The 11045-nt window shown below is 50.7% G+C and overlaps 2 protein-coding genes across 4 annotated transcripts in view; one reads left to right on the top strand and one right to left on the bottom strand.

The window, feature by feature from the left end:
• The window catches only part of GDNF (glial cell derived neurotrophic factor), a 28336-nt gene that overhangs the window by 1278 nt on the left and 16013 nt on the right, over positions 1-11045 (top strand). The window contains exon 2 of one of the 2 annotated variants that reach the window (XM_040495678.1): positions 3671-3769. In XM_040495678.1, coding sequence (XP_040351612.1) covers positions 3697-3769 — 73 coding nt within the window. In that variant the 5' untranslated portion in view covers positions 3671-3696. Of the gene's footprint in view, positions 1-3670; positions 3848-11045 lie in introns of both variants that reach the window. The other variant, XM_040495676.1, reaches the window with a different exon arrangement.
• LOC121043672 (uncharacterized) lies at positions 524-3675 on the bottom strand. Of its 2 annotated transcripts, none has more exons than XM_040495662.1 (2): positions 3240-3675; positions 524-2801 (listed from the first exon to the last, which is right to left on the bottom strand). In XM_040495662.1, the coding sequence occupies exon 2, from the start codon at positions 1867-1869 to the stop codon at positions 946-948; it is 924 nt and encodes a 307-aa protein (XP_040351596.1). In that variant the 5' UTR covers positions 1870-2801; positions 3240-3675; the 3' UTR covers positions 524-945. The 2 variants fall into 2 exon arrangements, with proteins under 2 accessions (XP_040351596.1, XP_040351589.1); XM_040495655.1 differs by lacking the exon at positions 3240-3675 and adding an exon at positions 2906-3057.

Here is an 11045-nt window from a genome sequence, read left to right as displayed (position 1 = left end):
GCGCGCGCCCGGGTGGGGAGGGGGGTGCTGCCCAACCCATTGCTCCCAACATTTTTGCTCATTGGCGGGGACAAACACAACTCTTCCGGCCCCTGCCGCCGGTGTGCTCGAGCGTACTCCACAGTACTTTGAATGTACATTTAAAGTATTCCGAGGAAGAAATGCAGCTTAACTTCACGCACGCACCTCTTCCTTCCTCCACCTCAAAGTAGGAGCCGCTGGGTTTCCGCCCGGCCCGGACCAACTCTAGCGCCCTGTTTAGCCACACCTTCGGTTTGGCGGGGTTTGGGACAGGGTCGCCTTTTCAACAAGTGTCAGATGCCCAGGGAGCCCGCAGCGTCCCAGCCCACTGTCGAAAGGGTTTCGGCCGTCCCCCCTCCCCCCCGGAATATGGCCTCGGGCCCCTTACAGAGAGACCTCTCCCCAGACTGCACGCAGAAAACGGCCCTCCTTTTTCTTTCCCCTGGTCTTGGGCCCAACAGTTAGGGGGAAATAAGTTCTCCGTCAGGCTAGGACACGAGGCACACTTAAGAAAAGCAATACATCTTTCAGCAACTTGTGTCCCTACCCCAAAAAGAAAACTCGGAGTTACAGCACGCCCCCCACCACCCCGCCTCCCTTTTCTCTCCCGGAGCCCTGGATCTTGAAGGCAATGCCCAAACAAACCTCCCAGCCTGCCAGACAGAGGAAGGCGCGGGGGCACGGGCGGCGGAGGCACTCGCCCCCGGGGAAGCTAACACGAGGATGCGGGGAATTGGGGGAGGGGGAATTCTAAAAGGTTACTGAGACACCAGCTCAGGTGAGGTGGGAAGGGGAAAACTGGGGAGAGGATGAAGGGTCGGAGCCTGAAGAGCAGGCACACTGGTGAACACATCCGGAATTTTCGGGAGTAATTTGGTATTAGGGGGAATGAGGTAGGGAGGTGCTTGTTCACCGGTTTTATACTTAAAAAGACGACGCAGCCTCTTTCGCGTGGGCACTACAGGACTCGGACGGTTTCTGGTGCCCCCTGGTGCTGGGAACCCAGAAGCGCCCCACCGTAAGCCGCGGCTTTTGCCGGCACTGCGGCTCTCCAGGGCGCCCTTTCCGCCGCGGGCCTGGGGACCACCGGTGCGGGCGCCCGCGACGCGCCCTTTCCCTGCGGGCGGCGATGGTCCGGGGCGCAGAGGGGAGGCGTCCTGTGGGGTACAAAAATGGGTGCGGGGGCACCTGGTGGAGCCGACTTCGGGAGGAAAGCGTGGTTACCGCACGTGGCAGGCAGCGCGTTAAGCAATTCGCGCGCATAGCAAAGGCGGCTGGTTGCAGGCGGAAACACGTCTTGCAGCTGTGCTTTGAGAAAGCGGTTAGGGGACAAACAGGGAAGGGGCGGGGGGGGGGGGGGGAGTTGGGGAGCCCAGATGGGCTCTGAGAAAAGCGTCCCAGTAGATCGCTGTGTGTGCTGAGGCCCCAACCCCCCGCCTCTTCCTTCGCCCAGCAGATACCGGGAACTAAAGAGCCGCCCCGAGTAGAGCCGGCCCCGGCGATGCTCCGAGGGAAGAATGCGCCTCCCTGTCGCGGGGGAGGTGGGAGCGTGCTTTCCGGGCCTGCGCCGCACCCGGCCGCGGGCGGGAATGGGAGCCGGGAGCTTCCTCTGGCCAAGCGGGGGACTTTTCCACTGTTTCCTCTTTTGCCAACTTCTCCACACTTATAATTGAGGATCTCCACGTCCAATTTAAAAAGCTCTCCGTCGGCCAAGCAGGAAAAAAAAGGAAAAACCCTCTTAATGCGGAAGGGAAATCTGGTGCCTCTGTCGCTTCCTGCTGGCGGGCACCTCGATTTGGAATGGCGCATTAACCCCGCGGCTCCCTGCTCCTCAGGGCCGCCAGCCATTTCGCACGCATCCTGGAGCTGGCACCGGGGCGAGGGGGCGGGAAGCCTCGCGTCCCCCCATTCCTCTCTGTGCGCTCATTTGCACGGCGTGGGTGCAGTGTTGCCTGGGCCGCTGCGCCAGAACCCAGACCTTTCCCCGCGGGTTTGTAAACCAGCCAGTGCGGCATGAGATGCCCGGAGCTACAGGTTGCCTGGAGTTCCCAGCCTCTACAAACGCCCCGAGCCTCACAGTTGCTTAGCGAACAGACTCCCGAGGGATGGAAAATGCATTCGTCTCCGCAGCGGTGGGAGGTGGAGACCGAATTAAACGCTTCCCCGGGTGGCCTGCAAGGGAATCTGGGCGGGAGTTCTGGGTGGAGATGGGGGTAGGGCTGCTGGAAGGGAGGCGGGTAAGCCTGGGAACGTATAGAAAGATGTCAGGCCGAAGTTTCTGCTTTTACCTGGAAACCGTCTTGCTCTCTCCCATGGGAAAAGTTCAAGGAGATTTTCCTTAGAATCGTATTTGGAGGAGAGGGGATAATCAGTTGCATGAATCTCGTAGTTCCCACTTGAGAATTCCCTTGGAAACTGGAACCCTGGCATTGGGAAGACACTGGGTAACATCATACCTCGAGGTGCCTGGGTCCTCTCCACCTCCTGATTGGGTGGGGCAAGCCCCGAGTTGACAGTGCCTTTTTCTCGCCCGCCCCCAACTGCGATTGCGCAGTCCGCCTTTCTAGGGCTGTTGAGGCCTGGGAGGCCAAACGCAACCCCGGTCCCTGAGAACTGAGCCCCAACTCCGCACCGTTTCGTGGTCTAGGCCTTCGGATGCCCGTGCGCCTCCGCAGCGTCAGAGGCGGCGTACAATTGTCTCGGAGTGACCGTGGCAGGGGCACGAGGATCTCGAGACTCCTCTGGGAGGTGAAGGGATTTGGGGCCAGAATCTCGCAAAACTGCAAAAATAAAATAGAGCGTCTTAGGGTATACCACGAAGGATTAAAATTCTCAAGACAAATGCAACCTAACAGCAATGCTGGGGCATTTATTGAGCGCTTACTTTATGCTCCTCTAGGTCTTTCATACGTTGTTTAATGTTCATAACTTTAAAGGTGGAAGTAATAATTTAAACTGAGTTGATGCTTTGGGAAATAACATAACGCAGGTATTCCCGTTCAGGCCAAAATTCTCCAAGTCCTTACTAACTTCTTGTCCAGCAACAAAATACTTCCATAAATAAGTGTGAGTAATGAAGCGCTGGGGTGGAGTGAGTGGGGCCACCAGGCCTGCCCCTGTCAGCAGGATCAGGACCCCGGGCAGAGGGACCTTGATTTTATTCCTAAAATGAAAAGCTGGCCGATTGCTTGGGTGGAAGGCTGGTTCCCTGGACCTACGGGAGCTGCCGGGAAGGTCGGGAGGTCTCTAACTGGGGCTGAGGATGCACGGTGGTCGCTGCCTCGTCGTTCCCAGGGAATGGGGAGGTGGGGATGCCAGTACTGGTTTCGTCGTGTTGGCCAGGTATCGTGCTGTCGTCGAGTTGGTACGAGCAGGGGCAGCGGCCCCGCTGGGAAATCTAACCCCCGGATCCAGTAGCAGAAGAGAAGGGCAGTTGTAGATAGATTGGATGTGGAGAGCCAGCCGCGCCTGGGACGCAGACGGGACTTGGAAGGAGGGCGCGGGATGCCCAAGGAACCGCTGGGCTGCAGCCGTCCGGGAGGAGGGCCGTGACGAGTTTGAAGGGGGGGCACCAGGACCCGCCGGGATGCCGCGTCCCGGGCGTCCCGGCCTAACGCGCACTCGCCGGTCCTCTTCCCCGCCCGTGCAGGTGCCGCCGCCGGACGGGACTCTAAGATGAAGTTATGGGATGTCGTGGCTGTCTGCCTGGTGCTGCTCCACACCGCGTCCGCCTTCCCGCTGCCCGCCGGTAAGAGGCCTCCCGAGGCGCCCGCCGAAGACCGCTCCCTCGGCCGCCGCCGCGCGCCCTTCGCGCTGAGCAGTGACTGTAAGAACCGTTCCCTCCCCGCGGGGGGGCCGCCGGCGGTCCCCCACGCACCCCCACCCGCCGCCCGCACGCACCCCAAGCTGGCAGGGACTGCTGTACGGCCTCCCACGCCCGCGCGGAAGCCCCCTCCCAGGGTGTGGTTGCCGGTTGCCGCCCAAAGGCCCCGACGCCTGGTCGTTATATGACGCGTGCTGGTTCGTCCAGCACAGGGGGTATCAAATGTTTATGCTGTCCGTTTAGCGTTGCGATGAACAGATATTTTCGCTACCACTACCACCACCATAGGAAACCAACACAGCCTTCCCCTTTTCTAAGCGTCCCCATCCTGTAGACACACTCCCTTTTTTTTTTTTTTTTTTTTTCCCCTTTCTTCCAAAGCCCTTTATCTGTTTGGGTGTGCCTGGCTGTGCCGAATTCTGAAAACAATTGCATTTCCATCCTAAACTGCCCTTGCAAGGGGAGAGGCTGAGGTTTTTCCAAAGCCAAGCCAGAGTCAGAGAAAACACAGAAGGGCCTCGATTTCCAGAACAAGCATCTGGGTAGTGTCAAATCTGTTCAGAAAAGTTCCGGTTCTAGAAAGACTGAACGGTGAAGAGTGCTAGCTAGGACTAGGGGGAAAAAAAGCTGTAGTTCACTGCACACGCGACAATATTAACTCTTAAGAAAAGACTACATAGATAGATAGATAAATAAATAACTGTGATTTCCCCCTCAAAAATGTTTTAGATTGCACTCTATTAGGGCATGTCAACTGTGATTTGATATAATTTACCCTCTGCTCTTCAGAAGTTTATCTGTTGCTTAAAGCAAGGTATGTGCATACATTAAAAGTTAGAGGTTATTGGGGAAATATGTAGGTAACAGAGGTAGCAGTAGAAAATTTGACACAACCCCGATATAAAGCAATGGTGAGCTGTAGCCTGGATGTCACCCTGGCTACTCCCTCTAGCTATTTTGTACTTAAACTGAAGTCAAGTGCACAACGGAAGCAGCCCCCGGGCAAGTCAGTTGTATGCTAAAGAGTCCCCCAAACCTAGTGGCCTTGAGCTAAAAACAGTGCAGGAAACGTGCTTAATTACAACAATAAAAGCATCTTCTTCCAGAAGTCCCAAGAAAAGGGGGGAAAGTGCATTTTTTAAGGCAAATTAAGACTTCAGGAGTGACTTGGGGTTAGGAAAAGAACATCCGTTGATCCCTTGAAATTAAAGTAACTGTTCCAAGAGTTTCTGTCAGTTAGTTGTATAAACCTATTTTTTTTTCCTAAAATTTATTTATTTTTGAAAGAGAGAGAGCACAAGTGAGGGAGAGGCAGAGAGAGGGAGAGAAAATCCGAAGCAGGCTCTGCATTGTCAGCCCAGAGCCCCACTCCGGTCTCAGTCCCACCAACTGTGAGACCATGACCTGAGCTGAAACCAAGAGTCAGATAATTAACCAACCGAACCACTCAGGCGCCTGTATATAAACCTATTTTTATAAATTTTTTTTTCAACATTTATTTATTTTGGGCACAGAGAGAGACAGAGCATGAACGGGGGAGGGACAGAGAGAGAGGGAGACACAGAATCGGAAACAGGCTCCAGGCTCTGAGCCATCAGCCCAGAGCCTGACGCGGGGCTCGAACTCATGGACCGCGAGATCGTGACCTGGCTGAACTCGGACGCTTAACCGACTGTGCCACCCAGGCGCCCCTATAAACCTATTTTTAAAGGCTTCGGTTTCAACCATGAATTTCTACTTTAGTAGAATATAAATGTTTAGTAGTAGTAGTAGTATATAAATGTTTCTCCAACAGAAACAATATAAATGTTTAGTAGTAGTAGTAGTATATAAATGTTTCTCCAACAGAAACTTAAATTTAAAATGCCCCTTAGTGCCATTGTCTTCAGAATAGTACCCATGAGAGCTGAGTAAGCGGCTTTTCTTTTTTTTTTTTTAATTTTTTTTTTCAACGTTTATTTATTTTTGGGACAGAGAGAGACAGAGCATGAACGGGGGAGGGGCAGAGAGAGAGGGAGACACAGAATCGGAAACAGGCTCCAGGCTCCGAGCCATCAGCCCAGAGCCTGACGTGGGGCTCGAACTCACGGACCGCGAGATCGTGACCTGGCTGAAGTCGGACGCTTAACCGACTGCGCCACCCAGGTGCCCCTAAGCGGCTTTTCGTTCACTCAAACAGCCTAGGCCAGAGGGACAGGAACAGTGTTAGATAATAGTTCTCTAGCCAGGATGTTCAGGAGAAATATGACTGGGCCTGATTATGAAGCTGATTAATTCATGGAAATTTAATTAGCATATTAGTATCATGTCTACCTCAGTTTATTCAATGCTGGCTCTGCTTTCAACTAATTCTGACTTTGGACAAGTTACTTACTTACTATAGACCTCAGTGAAGTTTACAACCATGCCATAAAGGGAGTCCTTTCCACTCCCAAACGCCAATGGCTATGAGATTTTGTCCCCTTAGCCTTCATGTTCCTGCCCTAACTGTCCTCTGGGTAAAGGCTCAGGAGGAGAGACACCCCCCCCCCCCACCTCACTGGAATCCCCTGGGGATCTTTAATGGCATACTGATGCCGGACCTCACCCTGAGAGATTCTGATTTAGTTGGTTTGGGGTGTGGCTTGGGCATTTGGAGATTTAGATGTCCCCCAGGTAACTCTATTGTGCAGTCAGGGTTGAATCCCTATGATTTGATAATACTCTAAGAAAACCTATGCCCATGTAAGATAGAACCGGTAACAAAGCAAACAAGGTAGCATAATCCCACCGATTAGGGCAGGGTGGGGTGTGCAAAGGACTGGTGGGAGAAGGGACATTACTTCCCTTTTCCAAAACTGATGCTGAGTCATCACTGGACAAGATTCCTACTACTGTGTTTACATTTGAACCAGCAGAACACACCCGATTCTGTTTTATCTATGGCAAGACCCAGTAGATCCTAGAGGACATTTGAAACGGAAACATTCCAAAGAGAAACTGAGCTGCATTGTAAGCCAAGTTGACTTCTTTCCAGGTATGTTCAATTCGGTAGCAAGCTGTCAGTGCAGGGAAGGCAGAATAATGACAACGTGCAGACTTCGAACACTCAACCAGAGTCAGCATGCCCCTGTCACAGTGCTGACATGTATATCTTGCACTCTACACCGTGCAGCTGGTTAAGGCTTATGTAGAAAACATTAAGTCACTCATTTCATTCGAAAATCGCCCCTCTTATTTTCAAATGCTTGTGGCTCAGTGATTGAGCAAAGGCTCTTTCGGGCCACCTTAACAGCCACTCTGTTCAAAGGGGGCTGGACTGCATGCACTCACTCCTGAGGTTGTATGTGTTCTGCTCCCAATGTAAACGAAATGGCCAGAATTCTGTTTCTGCATCATCACAAGGTGAACCACCAAATAGAATGCATAGCTGGCTCACTTGCTTGCCTGTAGGTTGGCTATCAAGTAAAAGGGCTGTGGCTACCTCCTGTAGCAACTACGAACTTGTCTAAACTCAATGACTTGTGGTTTTCCCTTTGGGGCATCCAAGACTTTTCCCTTTAGCTATCTTTTTCTTTTGTTTTCTGTCAGTATCTTCTTCAAAGGGTGATTAGAGCCGGAACCTAGGAGGTGAAAAAGAAGGTGAAATTAGCAGATGTCAGCATTGTAGGGCTGAAAGTTAACCCCTTGTGGTCCTCAGGGTAAAGCAGCGTGTCCAAAGTACCAGAGTTCCACCACGGTGGGTGGCAGTCTGCAGACACTGGGACCAGTTTCCCCAAACCACTGAGATGCACAGCTTTTGGTTTTGCTACCTAGGGAGGAAGGTCTTCAACTAGTGACTCAAACCCTGTTGCACAAGGTTGTCTGAATTTATTAAAGGTTCGTTAATCGTCACGTATGCTGGATCTCGGCTGTATATGACAGCTCTGTGTCTCACAAGCAAAAGCAGAAAGTGCATGTGATTTTAAAATTTGCAACCTAGGGGCGCCTGGGTGGCTCAGTTGCTTGAGCATCTGACTTCGGCTCAGGTCATGATCTCGCAGTTCCTGGGTTTGAGCACCATGTCGGGCTCTGTGCTGACAGCTCAGAGCCTAGAGCCTGCTTCAGATTCTCTCTCTCTCTCTCTCTCTCTCTCTCTGCTCCTCCCAGCTCATGCTGTATCTCTCTCTCCCTCTCTCTCTCTGTCTCTCTCAAAAATAAAATAAACACCGGGGCGCCTGGGTGGCGCAGTCGGTTAAGCGTCCGACTTCAGCCAGGTCACGATCTCGCGGTCCGTGAGTTCGAGCCCCGCGTCGGGCTCTGGGCTGATGGCTCGGAGCCTGGAGCCTGTTTCCGATTCTGTGTCTCCCTCTCTCTCTGCCCCTCCCCCATTCATGCTCTGTCTCTCTCTGTCCCAAAAATAAATAAATGTTGAAAAAAAAAATTTTTTTAAATAAAATAAAATAAAATAAAATAAACATTAAAAAAATAAAATAAAATTTGTGATCTAAAAACATTTATTTGTTCAACAAATAATGTCTGCCTACAGGTGCCAGGCACTGTCCTAGGTGCTAGGAAATCCCTGGTACATATAATAGACAAAAGTCTCTGCCTTCACGGCACATACTATCCTAGTAGATGTATAGTGTGGTATGCTTAAGCAGTATTGTAAACCAAAACTAAACATGAACTGCCTTGGGCTAGGACAGTGGACTTTTTGTGTGCCTCGAAGCCAAGTAGAAGAAACAGTGAGCATTTGTTAAATTATAATTATAGGTAGTGCACAACTTATGGTAATATGATGGGATTATATTCCACCAGTTTGGTAGCAAGTGACAAAATTTTCTATGAAAACAATCTTATAAATCAAGCCTGGGCTGGACCACACAAATCTAGGTGTAAACCATAATATAGCTAAAATATAATTCACAATATTATTAGGCTAGAGCCTCTTCCTGGGGTGTCGGTCCCATAATCTGCAGAAAGAGGGCACAGAGCAAGAAATCGGGGAATTTCAACAGGCAAGAGTTGCACTTCACACAGTCAGATCAGACCAGGGTTTGGATCCCAGCCTGGGCACATAACCAGCTATTGCTTTTCTCTTAAACCTCAGTTTCCTCATCTGGAAAACGGGGACAGTATTAAAACCGTCTCAGGGGCTGCGATGAGGGTTAAACAAGATAATGCGCTGTAAAACCCATGCCCCATAAGTATTGCCGTTGTTAGTCGCCATCTTCCTCCTTCCAACAGCCCAGTGAACGCCTTTTTCTGGCCTCCCCCTTCCTTTTCAGCCTCTGCCAAGACATTGCTCTAAATGGTGGAATTTCAAGTAGCACAACATAGTAAGGACAGTGAAAGAAATGCAAGCCTTACAGGCAGGCTCTTTTGGGCCCTGAAGTCATCATTTGGTCAGCACTAGTCAGGGTGGCCTTGCCTGGAATTCTACCACCGCATCCCCCCCCCCGCGCCCCACCCCCCCCCCCCCCGGGCCGGGCCCCCTGGCTCTCCCGGACTTCACACCTCCTTCTCTTCCTCATTTTCTGAGCCCATGTAGTTTCTGTGAAATTTTTCCTACCAGCTTCCCGTGGGCATGTTAGAGTGACCCTCTTCCCCCACTGCAAGAAGGCAGACAGACCCTTGTGTATATGATGGGGGCCGAGGGGGAGGGACTGTGGTTTGGAGGCTACCTATATTGAGTATTTCTGTTTTAAGTGATCCCTGTTGGATATTTAATTTAAAAATGCTTATTTTAATTTGGTTCAGAAACCCAGCAAAAAACTTTCAGTGAAATTTAGTAAATGTTCAGCCCATTGTTATCCAGCAAAGGAAGCTTCTAGAAGCTGGTTCAATGTTAAGTTTCAAATCTAATGTTATGGGATATAGAATTTGGAATAAATAAGCATCTACCTATTGCTTTTTCTTGCTTTACTGGCTGTATGAATGAGCCGTACTATAATAAATTAACTTCCCAAGCTGGAAAGGGGCCCTGCCCCTTGGGATGAGGCTCCTGAAATCAATAAATTGCATGTCAGACCCTTTTAGGAAGCACGGATTCCTCACTTGAGATCTGAGACCAGTATCTCACTCTGGCCCCAGTCTGGAGACCTATATCAAACTGTCGCCATTTAGTGAAACCTATTTCAGGCTTAATTTGGGTTGGCCAATCTTAGGACCTTCAGCTGACCCAACAGCCTAAGAATTATGCTTAAAAGATTCTGCTTTCACTGATATAAAAATAAAAGGGCTTTTCTCCCCTAACATCCCTTTCATCTTTATTTATTTAGCCCTTAATGGTCCATAGCACCTTCATTCAATTAAAACACTTATTTAATCAATCACTTGAGCTCAATCAGGAAGCGAGTCTTAAATATCTTTAATGTGCTAGGTGTTGTGTGGCTTCAAAAAGACAAAATTGCAAATTTAAACAGCTCATGATCTAGTTACACACAATGGATAGGCAGATGGGTGGGTGGGCGGATTATCAGTCAGACAGATAGATATGTCTACCAAGGGCTTTACATTAGCTGAGGTCATGGTAAGAATTCCTAGCAATGAGGTCACTGGGATTTAGAGATCATAGCAGGAAAGGATTCAGGGAAGAGTGAGGATTTGAGCTCATGCTTGAAAGATGGGTATTAGGAAGGGAAGGGAAAGGGAAAAAGGCACATTCCAGACTCGGGAGAAGCATAGGCAAATTTATGACTATGATATGGGGAAGGGGCAGGTGGTGAATACAAGGAGGAGGCCAGACCAGTCGCCAAGTGCTGCGAACAGGTGGCAGGAAGTGGTGTGAAATTTAGGATATCTCCGTAGGTGATACCCAGATTATGAGATGCTGTAAAATCCTGGAGAAGAAGGGGTTTGCTTTTTTTTTTTTAAGTTTATTTATTTATTTGGCGGGGGGAGGGAGACAATACGAGTGGGGGAGGGACACAGAGAGAGGGAGAGAGAGAGAATCCCAAGCAGGCTTCACGCTGACGGTGACAGCGTGGAGCCTGATGTGGGCCTCAGACCCACAAACCACGAGATCCCCGACCTAAGCCTAAACCAAGAATCTTACGCGTCACCGGCTGAGCCACCCAGGCGCCCCAGGGGTTCTCTGTTTTTGATGGCAGCAGGGCACCCCTGGAGCCTCTCAAGTAGGCAGGTGGCTGGGAGTGGGACTGTGCTGAACTTCTTGCTGCAGAAGTGACTCAGGTACACAGGCCGCTCACGAGTAGAGTCGGTGGCATAGGTGTAGTTT

The sequence above is a fragment of the Herpailurus yagouaroundi genome, unplaced genomic scaffold, assembly GCF_014898765.1.
Source record: "Herpailurus yagouaroundi ecotype Mexico unplaced genomic scaffold, PumYag 29, whole genome shotgun sequence".
NCBI lineage: Eukaryota > Metazoa > Chordata > Mammalia > Carnivora > Felidae > Herpailurus > Herpailurus yagouaroundi.
The sequence above is the reverse complement of the archived record's forward strand: the minus strand, read 5'-3'. Positions and strand labels throughout refer to the sequence as shown.